The sequence below is a fragment of the Mobula hypostoma genome, chromosome 6 (assembly GCF_963921235.1).
Source record: "Mobula hypostoma chromosome 6, sMobHyp1.1, whole genome shotgun sequence".
Lineage (NCBI taxonomy): Eukaryota > Metazoa > Chordata > Chondrichthyes > Myliobatiformes > Myliobatidae > Mobula > Mobula hypostoma.
Genome location: NC_086102.1, coordinates 159,462,198 through 159,478,389, shown reverse-complemented (window position 1 = coordinate 159,478,389; position 16,192 = coordinate 159,462,198). Strand labels below are relative to the sequence as shown.

The following is a 16,192-nucleotide window of genomic DNA, read 5'->3' as shown; positions in this document are numbered from 1 at the left end:
CACCAGCAACTTTTATATGTGTTGCTTGAATTTCCAGCATCTGCAGAATTCCTGTTGTCTGTTGTTCACGTTAATATTATTTTTAGTTACACATTTGCCTTCTTTTGCTATTGGTGTTTATCAACCTTTGGCTGTTTCTGTATAGTTTTTCATAAAATTCTATTGTATTTGTTCTTTCCTGAAAATGCCTGCAAGGGAGGGGGTATGGTAGCGTAGTAGTTAACACAATGCTTTACAAAGCAGGTGACCCAGGTTCAATTCCTGCCGCTGCCTGTACGGAGTTTGCATGTTCATGCGTTCTCCCTGTGACCACACGGGTTTTCTCCGGGTTCCCCAGTTTCCTCCCACAGTCCAATGATGTACCAGTGGTAAAATGTCCTGTGATAAGACTTGGATTAAATTGGGGAATTCTGAGCGGCGCAGTTTGGAGGGCTGGAACTACACTGTAACTCATTAAATAAATAATGAATCTCAGGGCTGTATATGGTTAATATTTACATACTTTTATAATAAATTTACTTTGACCTTTGATATGATGCTATCCTTAGGAGTTTGAAATGAAATAATCACTTCAAGGTTGCTGATTTTGCTTGCTAAATACTTGAGTGTATTTTTTGGATTTTGGGCTGCTGATTATGAAAATCACCATGAAATTTCCCTATCACATACATTTTTTTTGGAAATCACCTGTGTTTGTTATTTCCATTTGTAATTCAAGTCAATTAAAATGTTGCCCTCGATGTAAGCTGAAAAGTTTTCTATCTTGTTCAGGTATGCCTGGGCATGCTTAGATAGGGTGAATGCCGCACAACAGGACGGGTTTCAGAAAATCTATAAAAGCATCAGGCACATGCCATTCTATGCATTGTGCTTACATAGATATCAGTTTGCAACCACGTTGATGCGTATAGCATATAGTGTGTACTCATAATAAAGTAATTGTATTTCAGGAGCATTTGTGATAGCAAAATGAACTCGCCAATGTTGCAACAACCTCGATACCTTCTGTTAAATATGTGGCAAGTATATGCTTAAATCTCAATGACAGTGCATGACTGTTTTTATTAAGAAAGCCTATGATCTCTACTTTGAATCTAAACTTGGCAACCAAGCCAAAGCCTAGTCTCCTCACAGTTATTGTGCAACACACACTGTCGATCTTAGAGATTGGCTCAGAGGTACTTGAAAGTCAATGCCATTCACTGTCCCGAATGATATGGCGAGAACAGAAGGATCGTATGATAGACTGCTACTTCTGTCTGACTAGTGTGTCTGGTTTCTCTGTTAAAAACAGCAAATCCATTGAATACCATATGACGATAGTCTTCCAGTACCAAAGCCACCAGATAGATGGAGTTAAGAGAAGGCAGACAAAGATGCCATGATGCACAAGCCAGGAATGGAAAACAACACTGATACAGAGTTAATCTGAATTAAATGATTTGATCGGAATCTTGGGTTTGTCAATGGCAAAAGTACAGTTACTGGGTTCAAGACTGCAAGGATGGAGTCTGCTGTCACCTGACACAAAAATTTCTGTGAACGATTTTGATATTTGAGATTGATATTTCCCAGAATAACTGATGTCAAGATTATGGAAAGCAATTTTGTTGGTCCACAAATCAAACTGGTCATCAATGACAGGCAATTCAAAGAACTTATAGTGCAACCAGAGAAAATCGCATGAATTTAAGGGTGTTGTTGAAAATTTTCATGGCAACTACAGAGCACAAACTACTTGCAGCTGGTTGACAACATGTTTCAAGCATACAAAATCATGAAGTGCAACATGTCACTAACGATTAACTTTCTCCATTGCCATTTAGACTTCTTCCCTGCAAATCGTGGCACTGTTAGGATGAGCATGGTGAAAGATTTCACCAGGACATTGCAGTCACAGAGTAACAGTATCAAAACTACTGGAATCGATCAATGTTGGTTAATTTCTGTTGCACACTTAAGCAAGGAGCCTCAGACACTGAGTACAAGAAAATCATCAACAAAACATAATTAGCTTAGTTGAACTATTGCAAGGCATCAGTACCATTATGGAATTAATTGCATTATATTCAATAAAAGTTAATGTCTTGTCTCTCCAAATTCCTACCTGATACAAGTAGTCTGAAATTATATTTGTACTCAGCTTCAAGTAGTTTGTCACATACACAAAAATTTCTGAGGATGCAACATTTTCAAAAAAAAATTGCTGTCCAGTGTACTTTATGCAGTCTGATAACCTAATAAGATGGTTTCTGCAATATAGCATGAAAAATAAAATTATAATCTTATATTCTTCAAAGAGGCTCATAATAACAATGGAGTCTTTTAGGCAATTGTCAGATATAGAAACTAACAATAACAAAGACATACAGTGATTTTTAAAAAAGCTCTATTTGCCATTCCACAATAATCAATATTTATTATAGATCTTATAATCAATCATCTCCCAAAACATGCCTTTAATAACCTGTGCAACTGCATTCACAAACACACACACACTTGCACATGTGCAAACATACATGTATGTAAGCACTCACACCTCAATATAATAAATGTAGTCATTTAACTTAAATTATGGAAGGATGATAAACAGAATATGAACAGATGCATTTCCAGATGAGTCAGCACTTTGCAAGCCCACCTGCTGGTATTATGCCGAGAGGAAGTGGTGCTCTGACAGGCGTGAAGTTGGAATCCACGTCCTTCCCAGCATCAATCTGTGCTCGGAGCAGTAAGGCACGAGCAACCTCACTGGCAGTTCCATCACCACCCACGCACACCACTCTAAAAAGCAACAAACAAACCATAAGAAATTGTATTAGAGGAATTATTATATTTCAGTTGAACAAGAAAGATTACACATAGAGGAATGCAACAAGAAATATGATAATTTTATGCATATTTAAATGAAATTTTGCCCAAGCTTTCAGTTGCACGTTACCTTATTTCTCCATCTCACTCCAACTCTGACCTCTTGTACTAAACTCCAATGTAAGGGAGGAATAATACACTTCTTGATTAGGTGCACATTTCTCATCCTTTCAGACTCACTGAATTCAACAATTCAGATAATTAGCATTTCTAGTTATTATCTCTCATATCAGCATTCAGTTTTCTAATAATTCCATATTACTCATATTCCCCTTTTCACACATTCTCCAAAATTATTTTTTGGTATTCATTAAAATCTTTCCAAACTTTCACTTGCCCTGTCACCCCTTTTATTATTAAACTGATCCTACTATCACCCTAACACTGACCTTGCATACTGACCTCATCATCTCTTCCCCCTCTTTTATGCATTTTAGCTCCTTTCCCGATGAAAGATTATCTGTCTGCTTTGCAGTAAATATTCAGCACTTTCTATTTAATTTCAGATTTCTAACATCTGCAGTATTTTCATTTAAATCCCTCAACAACTTCTTCAGCTCCTCCCACTTCCGTTAAACCAAAGGTGTAGCCACTGGCACTCACATGGGCCCCAGCTATGCCTGCATTTTCATCGGCTACGTGGAACAGTCCCATGTTCCAAGCCTACACCAGCGTTGTTCTCCAACTCTTCCTAGGCTACACTGATGACCACATCGATGCTGTTTCCTGCACCCATACTGAACTTGTTGATTTCACCAACTTTACCTCCAACTTCCACCCAGCCCTCAAATTTACCTGGTCTATTTCTAAGACCTTTCTCCCCTTTCTCGATCTCTCTGTCACCATCTCTGGAAACAGTCTATCTACTGATATCGTTTATAAATCCACTGACTATCTGAACTATACCTCTTCCCAACTTGTCACTTGAAAAAAAAAGCCATTCCCTTCTCTGAGTTCCTCCGTCTCCACCACACCTGCTCTCAGGATGAGGCTTTTCATTCTATAAAAACTGAGATGCCCTCATTCTTCAAAGAAACGGACTTCCCTTCCTCACCATCAATGCTGCCCGCACCTGCGTCTCTTCCATTTTGCACATATCTGCCCTCAACCTCATCCTCCTGCTGTCACACCAGGGATAGGGTTCTTCGTGCCCTCTCCTACCACCCCACTCGCCTCTGCATCCAGCACGTAATTCTCCATAACTTCCGACATCTCCAGTGGGATCCCACCACCAAGCACATCTTACCCTCCCCCCAATTTCTGCTCTCCGCAGGGATTGCTCCCAACTCCTTTGTCTACTCATCCTTCTCCATTGATCTCCCTCCTGGCACAGCGAGTACAGGCCCAGAGCCATCAAAGGCCCCTATACTTTAACCCTTTCATTCCCAGAATCATTCTCGTGGACCTCTTCTGGTCCCTCTCCAATTCCAGCACATCTCATCTTAGATAAGGGGCCCAAAATTGCTCACAATACCCCAAGTACAGTCTGACCAATGCCTTATAAATCATGCAAATTGTAAGAGTATCAATAAGATTTGGGTACTAAATATGTGGTTCAAAGACTGGAATGGGAAAAGTATTTGAATTTGTGGGGCATTGGCACCAGTTTTGGGGAAGGGGGGAGCTGTTCTGATGGGAAGTGCTCTACTGCAGCCAGGATGGGAGTAGGGTCATGGCAAATCTCATAACCAGGGCTGTGGATAGGGCTTTAACTCAAATAGTAGGGGTTGGATTCAACAGACTGGAAAGGTACAGACAAAGTAAAAGGGAAGGAAATTCTTCTCCTTACAAGAGAGGTTACTGAAGTATCCAGAATAAATAAAGTTTAGAAAGGGATAAGAACTTAACTTCAAGCAATATGGAGACAAATTTGAGAAGAGGGGTTGTGAGCACAGCGCTGAAGACGTATACTTGAGTATACCAAGTCCTCTATCAGATGTTTATGCATCCAGGTATACCACCAACTTGGGAAATGAACCATATGCTGCCATATTAGGGCGAAAACAATTGCCCAAAGAGCAGATAAAGCTTATTTTCAAGATGAAATTTACAATTAAAGCAAAACAGCTGTTGTTCAAATCCCAGTCTCCAGAATTTTATTTAAAATTTATACTAAATGTCATGATTCAATCTGCAGCAGTCTGAGGTAGGTTAACTTCAATATGCTATTTGTAGTTTGTTGATTTTCATTCCATGAGTGACTACTAATGAACCTTACAGCCACATATCAACTGTGAATCCTTTTATTTTGTCTTCAAAAACTATACATTGAGGTTTCATTGGCAATTCTTGCAGGTTTAGCAGCCTTAGAAATGGGTGCTCTTCATGCTGCTACAATATTGACAAATAAATCCTGGCTAAGTATTGAATAAACGGAGCTTTATTACCAACACAAGAGAAGAAATCAAAAGTAGAAAAAATATAATTTTTTTCTGTCCTCACAGGTATAATATGGTGTATATTTACGAAGCTGAGTAAGATAAAAATTTTTGGTATTCTGGGCCATATATATAGCTGTGCAACAGAAGTTCAAATTTAATTATCATTCAGCCATACATGAATACAGGCAAACAAAACAGCTTTCCTCCAGGGCCAAGGTGCTAAACACATTACCAACAGCACACAGCACCAATAGCACATATGGTGATGATTTCAGATAAAACGGTCACAATTGATGGCAAGGTACCCTGGTCAACTTGTTCTTTCACCAAGCAAACACCAGAGGGCAGCACCGAGCAGACATGGGCGAGCACCGCCTCGGCAACCCCTGCCATCAATCTCACCAGTGAAGCAGTGAACCAGGCTTGCAGTATTCTACGTTACCAATGACCAACATGGTCTTGTGATCGTAAAAAAGACTTACATGCATCTGTGATTGGATCCGGAGTGACCATCCATCTGAGCAATCTGCCATCTTACCGGAAGGATTTTATATATACATATAAAACAACATATGCCAGTGATATTAAAACTGATTCTGATTCTAGTGTGTGGCGTGAATTATTGTTTCTGACATTACTTTCCGTATCTATAACTTAAGTAAAGAGATCTCAGTGTCATACTGTATATTGGTATGATGCAGATTCTCAGGTTCGCCAGCACACCTGGTGAATAAAAGTAATTAACAGTAATACTAATTACTGGGTAGATCTCATCTGCCTAGTCTGCCAGAGTTGACTTTGCATGCTAGGACAGGCACATCCCTATCTCACTAGCCAATCCCTTTTCTCAGTTCCTTTACTCCACATCTGTTCGCATAATGAGGCTTTCCTTTCCAGGACATTGGAGATGTCCTCATTCTTTAATGTATGGGGTTTCCCTTCCTCCACCACTGATGCTGCCCTCACCCACATCTCCTCTATTTCCTGAACATCCACACTCACCCCTATCTTCCTGCTGGCTTAGCATGGATAGAGTTCCTCTTACCCCCACCTCCCAGCCCATCAGCCTACGCATCTAATTCATCATTCTCAGCATCGTCTGTCTTCTTTAACTGGACCCTACCACCAAACACATCTTTAGCTCTCCCCCCCCCCGCCACCCACTCTCTACCTTCTGCAGGGACTGCTGCCTCCCTGATTCCCTTGTTCATTCATTCCTCCCCACTAATCTCCCTCCTGACACTTATCCCTGCAAGAGGCAGAACCGTTACACCTGCCCATTCACCCCCTCTTTCACCTCCATTCAGAGCCTCAAACAGTCCTTCTAGATGAGGCAACATTTCACATGTGAATCTGTTGGAGGTCTTCTACTGTAACCGATGCTCCCAGTGCAACCTGCTCTACTTTGAGGAGACCCAATGTAGATCGGAAGTCTGCTTTGTCGAGCACCTCAGCTCCATTCACGAAATGCAGAACTTCCCAGTGATCGGATTTTTCAATTCCTATCCCCATTCCTGTTCCCACATGCCAGTCTATGGTCTACTCTTGTGCCACGATGAGGCCAGTCAGCTTAGAGAAACAACACATCATCTTCCATCCAAGTATCCTCCAACTGATGGTATAAACATTGATTTCTCTGACTTCTGGTAATTTTTACTTCACCTCCCCCATCCCTCTTCTTCATTTCCCACTTTGGCCTCTGAGCTCTTCTCCTCACCTGCCAATCACCTCCCCCGGTGACCATCTTCCTTCCCTTTCTCCCACTTTTCTCCCCTATTAGATTCCTTCTTCTCCAGCCCTTTCCCATTTATCACCTCCTAGCTTCTTCCCCCTCCCCACTGCCCCTGGCTTCACCTATCACCTTCTAGCTTGTTCTCCCCCCACCTTCCTACTCTGGTGTCTCCTCCCCTTCCTTTCCAGTCCTGATGAGGGGTCCTGGCCCAAAACATAAACACAGACGCTGCCTGAGCTGCTGAATTCCTCCAACATGTTGTGTGTGCTGCAGAGGCAGACAGTGTAAGGAAAATATACAAGAACATATAGGATCCATGTAAGGCAGAACAAAGATGAAGCAATGTCTTGTTATTTGACAGTTGAATTCACTGATGAATAAATATTAAGACACTTGAAAAATGTTAAGTGCTTTAAATATGAAAAAATCTTGTAAAAAAAAAAATCTGCATTTCATAAAATTTTAGCATGATATAACCAATGGGACCACTCAGTCTGTTATGTTTTTGCCTGTTTTTTGAAACTGTTCAGTTAATCAGAACTGAAATTCAGCAGAGTTCCACTAATTTTACAAGTAAAGTCGATGTTTCAGGCCGAGACCATCTCCAATATGATCCCACCACCAAGCACATCTTTCCCTCCCCCACACTTTCTGCTTTCCTCAGGGATTACTCCCTACTCGACTCCCTTGTCCGCTCACCCCTCCCATCACTTAACCTTGCAAGCACAACAAGCACTACACTAGTCAGGGTCCCAAACAGTCCTTTCAGGTGAGGCGACATTTCACCTGTAAGTCTGCTGGGGTCATATACTGTGGCCGGTGCTTCCGGTGTGGCCTTCTGTATTTCGGTGAGACTCAACGTAGATTGGGAGACCACTTCGCAGAGCACCTATGCTCTGTCCGCCTGAAAAAGTGCGTTCTCCCAGTGGCCACCCATTTTAATTCCACTTCCCATTCCAATATGTCAATCCATGTTGAGATACTGTTGAGATGAGGCCACATTCAGTTTGGAGGAACAACACCTTATATTCCGGCCAGGTAGCCTCCAACATGATGGCATGAACATTGATTTCTCAAACTTCCAGTAATACATCCCCCCACACACCTTCACCATTCCCCATTCCCTTTTCCCTCTCTCACCTTATCTCCTTGCTCAACCATAGCCTCCATCTGGTGCTCCTCCCCTCTTTTCTTTCTTCCATGGCCTTCTATCAGACTCCTCCAACCCTGTATCTCCTTCACCAATCAACTTCCCAGCTCTTCACTTCATCCCTCACCCTTCAGGTGTCACCTATCACCTTGTGTTTCTCTCTCCCCTCCCCCCACTTTTAAATTTACTCTTCAACTTTTTTTCTCCAGTCCTGCCAAAGGTTCTTGGTCCAAAACATGGATTGTGCGCTTTTCCATAGATATTGCCTGGCCTGCTGAGCTCCCCCAGTGTTATGTGTCTGTTGCTTGGATTCCCAGCTTCTGCAGATTTTTTCTTGTTTGACATTCCAAATTACAACATGTTCGTAACATTATTCCTTGCATCTCCTTCGCCATTTTTTGAAAACTTTGTACTCAATGCTTGCCAACACTTTCTGCACTAAAAGCAGTGTTTCCTAATTCACACAAGTCATCAATCTAGCATCTATTTCATCATTTCTATCAGTCTCCTGTACTTAAAGCTCTGCTCTTGCTGTTTCATGTCACTGTAGCTTTTCAATCAATTTATTAAGTCTCTTCAGTGACTTCCACAAGTCCTTGACATCTCTTTTACATTTTCACACTTGCAATTTCTATTTCCACGACCACACTAACCCTAATCTTATAATCACTATTTTCCAAATGCTTCCCACATAAATTTTATGCACATATATATTTCCAGCAATGCTTCCTTTTTGGACACGGAACATTGAGGTGGAAAGGGTGAGCAGCTTCAAGTTCCTGGGTATCAACCTTTCAGAGGATCTATCTTGGGCCCAGCACATTGATGCAATCACAAAGAAGGCATGAAGTGGCTATACATCATTACAAATTTGAGGAGCTTCTGAATGGTTACACCACACCCTGGAGACTCCAATGCACAAGACCAGAAGACTCAGGCAGCTCCAACATGGGTACTACCCTCCCAACCATCAAGGACATGTTCAAAAGGCAATGCCCCAAGAAGGTGGCACCCATCATTAAGGACTCTTACCATCCGGGACATGCCCTCTTCTAGGGAGGAGGTACAGGGGCTTGAAGACCCAGTCACAAAGTTTCAGGTTTGGAATGATTCCCTGAATACCTCATATTCATGTTTTGCACTATTTATTTATCGTAACTTAGTCATGTTTATGCCTTGCATTGTTATGCTCCCACAACAATTGTCACAATGTACAGTATATCAGTGGTGATAAATCTTATTCTGATGATTCTGATTCTGAGTATGGAGGCAGGAGTAAGTTATCTGTCCATGAGGACCAGTTAATAAGATTATGGCCAATCCTATAGCTGAATTCCACATTCCCATATGATCGCTGAAATATTCAGTTCAAAGTTTAAAATTTATTACCAAAGTACAGATATGTCACCATATACAACTCTGAGATTCGTTTTCTTGAAGCATGCGTAGTAAATCCAAGAAACACAACAGAATCAATGAAAGACCGCACTCAGCAGGATGGACAAACAACCTATGTCCAAAAGAAAACAACCTGTGCAAATAATAATAATAATTATTATTATAATTAATTAATTAATTAATAAGCAATAAATATTGAGAGCATGAGATGAAGAGCCCTTGAAAGTGAGTTCATAGTTGTGAAAATATTTTGGTGACGGGGCAAGTGAAGTTATCCCCTCTGGTTCAGGAGCCTGATGGTTGAGAGGCAATAACTGCTCCTGAACCTGGTGGGGTGGGTTCTGAGCCTCCTGTACCTTCTTCTTGATGGCAGCAGCGAGAAGGAAGCATGCAAAGATTTACATCTTTTATGAAAAAACACCTCACTCTTAATTATCCACTGTAATAGCCCGAGACTATACCTTCTAGTTCTAGTTTTGTGAGGTGAAGAAAACAGTTGTCACCATCCACTCTATCAAAAGATTTCCTATCAATAGGTGAGGTCATTTTGGCTAATTGAGAGAATAATGGCTCACCAGGCAATCCCACTATCCTTTTCCACATTCCCATAAATTCCCTCAGATTCTACCAAGCATGTACAGTCTGAAGCAATTTACAGTGACTAATCTTCACTTCCCTGGAATGAGGGAGGAAACCAGTACACCTGGTGAAAGTGTTGTGTAGCCACAGGAAAATGTATGAATTTCACACAATGACAAGTTCATCATATAGCACTCTAGGCCCAATGTTGTTGAGAACAACAGCATTGCTGTGGCCAAATGAATCATCAATTGAACCAAGACCACTGTCATCAGCCATCTCATATCCCAGCCAGAACTTCTGAAAAGCAACTCGGCAGTAGTGCATGGTGGTGCAGGGTTGGGAAAGAGGGGTTTGAAAAGCAACAGAGAGCCTAGAGAAAAATTGGTGGAGGTAGGGGCATGCCTGCAGAGAGGAAGAGGAATGCCAATGGAAATACGTTGCAGAAATTGTAGGGGGGGAGGAGGTATAAAGGTTCATGGGACAACTGGATGGAGGTTGTTGGGCCAAAGATACATTGAAGGCAAAAATGTTGTGAAGAACTGAGCCATCGCAAGGTGGTGGATGAACAAGGAGTGAACTGACAACGTGTGAGAATGCATACATATTCATAGTCATTGATATGTGTCTGTTAATAAAAGAAAATCTTCTCTCCAGTCATCTCAGATGACCTTGTCACTGAACCACAACTTGCTCCATCAAGCCCATGTGATAACTGGTAATAACTACCCAAATTAAACAGCTAATTCCGCTCTTCCCAATAAGAGGCCATGACCAGCAATATCTGTACTCATTGCAGACAGCCCTTGGAGGACATCAGAACCCTATTCCACCATCAGAGACTGGGAACAGAAGCATTTTTAAGACACAATAGGCAGAAGTTGGCCAACTCAAAGAACATGAAGGACAAACCAGTAAAATAATGATGCCTTCATGGAGTGGACTTTGCTGTCAAAAATGAGATGATTTGGTGTCTCACTGACTCTTCCTGCAGGATATTTAGAGGTACCAAAAGTCTCAAAAAGATTTTGGGATGACATTGAAATAGTAAAGTCCATTTGAAACAACACACCCATCTCAATCTAGTCACCTATTTCATCATACCCCTCTTGCCCTACCTGTGACAGATACTTTAAGTCACAGGTTTCCCTCATTAGCTACCTTAAAGTCAGCTTCAATCCTGAGGTACTGCTTATGAAATGCAATTACAGGTAGTTTTTCCTTACTTCTATAATCTGACTGCATGCAATATTAGCCATAAAACAAGTGCTTATAATATTTAAAGAAACATTACCGAATTTATAATTAACACATTTTAAGGCAAAAAACAAAGAAAACTGGTGGGGGGAAAATTACAATGTTGTCAAAAAAGTAACCCCAATACAGGTTTCCCCTGCCTGTGTCTGCCTGCCTCGATGTCGAAGGTCGAGGTTCGTCGTCTGCTGTGGAAGGCTTGAAAAATGACAGCATGCTTGACCTCTAGCCTCGCACATTTTTCTATCATACAGTTCTTTGTAAACCATCTTGCAAATATGCCCTAAACTGACGTACCCTTTCAAAATTAAAGTCGTACTTTATCATTGCAGCGAAAATCTCACGCAGTTGCTTCACATTCAGTTCCTGGACGATTTCACTTTTGGTCCGTTCGCTACTGCATTCGGTTTTGATTGTTATCCTTTCTTCTTCCAATTGCATCAGCTCTTCATCTATCAGTTCTTGGTCATGGGATGCCAAAACCTCTTCAACATCAGGTTCGTCAGCTTCCACAAACCAAACTCACTTTGTCCTTAGTTCATTCACCATGATCGAAACGCTGAATTATGTCTAGTTTTAAGCTAAATGTAACACCCTTACGAATCCTTTCAGGCTTTTCCGATACCTTAGAACTCATCTTGCTAACGGCTGCTCACAGGCACGTGTTTAAGCAATGCTGGTGAGAATGCTGTTCCGAATCCAGGGGAGAGCGGCTGCTCGGGGCGCGCGCTGTTTTTTTTTCGCCCGCTGCCTTTTTTCGTAACAGTGAAAACACCTTCTGTTAGCGAAAACAGGGAACTAATGTAGGTCTTTCGTAACAGTGAGGTTTCGTAAAGCGAACGTTCGAAAAGCTGGGGACACCTGTAACTGAGAAATTTTCATTATTCAGCACAAGGAGAAACGCTGATAAAAAAGGACAAACAAAATACAAGCTATGAACAACCGAAAAGAACTATAAGAATATTAGCATTGCATTAATTGATAGCTTTAAAGGCAACAAACCCCAAGGTCTTGATAACCTGCATCTTAGAGAAAGCATGCAATTAATGTAATACATGCGGTGAAATATTTGCAGAAGATCTTGGAAAAGGTGTCACAGGAGGGGTTACTTAGAACATAATGATAATATACAGGCATGAATTGAAAGTTGATTCATAAACAGAAAACGAAAGGCAGAAATTAAACAGGGCATTTATAGGTTAGGAGAATAGAACTAGTGGGGTGCTGCTGGAAATGATGCCCGGGCCTCAGCTGCTCACATTCTATATCAATGGTTTGAAAGAGAGGATCAGATGTAATATATTCCAATTTGTTGATGAAACATAGCTGGATAGAAATATGAAATGTGAGGGAGATGCAAAGAAACCTCAAATGGGAGATAGACAGGTTAAGTAGATGGAATATAACCAAAAAAATGTGAGGTTATCCACTTTGCAATAAGAAAATAGAAAACAAGATTCATTTTTTCTGTTGATAGATTTTGATTTTGATTTTCTTAAGAGACATTGGTGTCCTTGTACAATAAAAGTTAACATTCAGGTAGGGAAGGAAATTAGGAAGGCAAACTATATGCAGAACTATATTACGAAAAGCTTTGTATATTAAGATGACTAACTCTTAGACTTACTAAATTATATACCAGGGGTGATTGATAAGTTCGTGGCCTGAGGTAGAAGGAGTCAATTTTAAAAAACCTAACACATTTATTTTTCAACATAGTCCGTTCCTACATTTACACACTTAGTCTAGCGGTCATGGAGTGTACAGATCTTGGACTTCCAGAAAGTGTCCACAGCAGGGGTGATTGATATGTTCGTGGCCTAAGGTAGAAGGAGATGAGTTATACAGCTCTCATTACATGCACATGCAGTTCAATTCTTTGAGTGATTATGCAGAAAGTTTGAAGTTAATAATTCATCAGTTAATAACTCGTCAGGGGTGATTGATAAGTTCATGGCCTAAGGTAGAAGGAGATAAGTTATTAACTTCAAACTTTCTGCACAATCACTCAAAGAGTTGAACTGCACGTGCATTTGACGAGAGCTGTATAACTCATCTCCTTCTACCTTAGGCCATGAACGTATCAATCACCCCTGCTGTATCTGTATGCTCCACGACCGCTGGACTAAGTGTGCAAATGTAGGAGGGGACTATGTTGAAAAATAAATGTGCTAGATTTTCTAAGATTGACTCCTTTACCTTAGGCCACAAGCTTATCAATCACCCCTCGTAGAGCCTTGGTGAGACCATAGCTGGAATACTGGACACAATTATAGTCTCACAAACGAGTCATTTATCGTCTGCCTACCTATGGCTGCAACATAGAGAGTACATTTAAGATTGCAGAAGATTGATTCCTGTGATGAACAAGGCAGATGCACAGTCTGAAACTGCTAATGAAGACTACACAGGATGCCACTACATTTTGAAAGGGAAAGTAAGTAAATATGTAGATGAGGAGGCAAATGCCCAAGTATCCAGCAGGAACCAGATATGTCCACAAGTGACTGATAGATGGAGAACTGCCTGTTTATTATTGAAACCCTCAGAGCTGATGAAACTGCTCAGCTACTGACAAGTTTGAAAAGAGGCATAGGAAGAAAAAGCATGATTATGGGAGAGATTATGAGCGTAGAAACAGAACTGGGAGGCAGTAATAATTCTCTTTCTAAACAAACTTGTACTGAACTCTGTTTTGAGCATACTCCGTGACTAAAGCTCTACAATCCTCATGTACAGAGAATTCCAAAGATCCACACTGGCCAAAATCTTATTTTGTGACTGGGAGGTCATGTTCTAGATAACATAGCTAAAGCAAAAATCATCCCCATATCTACCTTGTCAAGACCTTGAGAATTTTGCACATTTCAATGAGATCCTTTGTGACTCCATGTACTTAATTGCTCTGTACCAGATAAACTCCAAACACATGAGTCAATCTGCTGAAACTTTCCTTCAATTTCTTTAAGTGTATCTTTTCTAATATTGGAAATAGTCTGTGACACCGAGTCCAGCTCTTGGCCTTCATGTGCGGCTTAGCTACGAAACCTGCCAGAACCGCTTTTACTGACTGAAGAAGGGGCAAAGTCAGATTACTGGTGCCTTAAAATTGTTGCTCCTGGCAGATGGGGCTTGTTAACTGTGGCTGGCAGCTCATCCAAGAGAAGGAAAACTCTAATCTCAAACCTCCACTACCTTGCACTTATACCCAGTCATGGGAAAGGCTTTTGAAGTAAACCCTAAAGAATCTGGAGTTGGGGTCCCTAAGGCAATCCTACACTGAGTTCTACACTGACTGGCAAATCCAACATCGCTGCTGGTGTCAAACTGTATTGGTCTCTGCTGTTCCACTGGATTCATCAGCTGCATGAAGAGGGACAATTTCTTTTAGCTCCTCAGTAACACTCCACTCTAAGCTCAACAGGTTCCATGATGACAGACAAAAACATATTCACTTATTTTCTCTGCCCTTTATTCACCAATTACTATTTTTCCTGTCTTGATATGTAATGCAGACACACTAGCTTTTGTCATTCTTTTCTCTAGGATTTGCAACCTGATTTTGTGTCTTTCTGAAGTTTATTCTTGCATTCTATTTTCACTTTCCTCATTCACATTCTGGTTTGCCTTTTCCTGAAACCTGAAATTTTCCTATTAGTTAGGTCTACAGCTACTTCTGACAACATTATAATCCGATCTAATACAGCCTTTAATCCCTCTTGTTAGCCTTGACAGGACCAATCAAACTGTTGAGATATTTTGCCTTATAAAGGAATATATATTTGTTGTAAATGAAACACAAATTCTTTAAATGTTATCCATTGCTTGTTTGCCATTGTAGCTTTTAATGTAGTTTCATGAATTTTCAAGAGACGTAATGTACATTGCTTAGTCTCAATACTGCAGTTTCAGATGGAAGAAATCACTTTCAACCTTGATATAAATTTCCACCATATTAGTCTTCCTTAAAAGCGTCTTTTAAAAACATATTGTTAATTAATCTTTTTTCACTGAACCAAACCAGAGCACTCCTGTATATCACACTTTTTCCAGGGTAATTTTTTTTACAATCATAAATATTAGAAAAATATCTTAAAAGTAAAACTGAACAAAATCAAATTGTAGTATGATGAACAAGAAGGAAATAGAAGTAGATGAGGTCTATTGACATATACACAGTCATCGTTACAATATGGGTCCATTGCTAAGTATGGTTTGTAAGTCAGAATTAAACAAAAGATGCATGGGAGGAGTTCATAGAAGCAGTTGTGATGGGAGAGTGAGCAGACATGGAAAGAGCGGCTGTCATCCAGCCTCACTGACTCATTAAGTGATCAAGTCTGCTCAGCGCTCCCAGCTCTGCTCAGCTTGACCCAGTTCTCAATCTTACAGCTTGCAGGGGTGTGGTGGGGAGAGAAGAGAATGGAAGTACCCTATTCCGTTACCGCCTGGCAAAAATGCCTACAGCACTGCAGCAGCTGGCAAATCCATCCCATCCATCCTACCAGTCTTCCAAATGTTATCCATTAGTCAGGCACCAACAAATTGGGGAAGACCTGTGTTCATTTTTGATAAAATCAGTATGAACTACAGGATAGCCCATTCCCTCATGGGTTCTGTAGCACTAACCTATTTAATTCATCATTTATAGAGTCCACAAAGTCATCATTCACACATCATTCACATTACTATTGCCAATTTGTTTGCCATGCTGAAGAGTAATTCAAGTGGCCATTAATATTATATCAGCAATTCTTGCATTATGGGGTGGTGGTGTTCCTTTCCTCGAATACAGTCCATATCTTGATTTGCCGCAGCACAAAGCTA

General features: G+C 40.8%; 1 protein-coding gene across 1 annotated transcript in view; it reads right to left on the bottom strand.

Moving 5' to 3' along the window:
• Nucleotides 1-16,192, bottom strand: part of cerkl (ceramide kinase-like) — a 210,632-nt gene that overhangs the window by 76,686 nt on the left and 117,754 nt on the right. Inside the window, exon 5 of the mRNA XM_063052059.1 lies at nucleotides 2,642-2,784. Coding sequence (XP_062908129.1) covers nucleotides 2,642-2,784 — 143 coding nt within the window. The remainder of the gene's footprint in view (nucleotides 1-2,641; nucleotides 2,785-16,192) is intronic.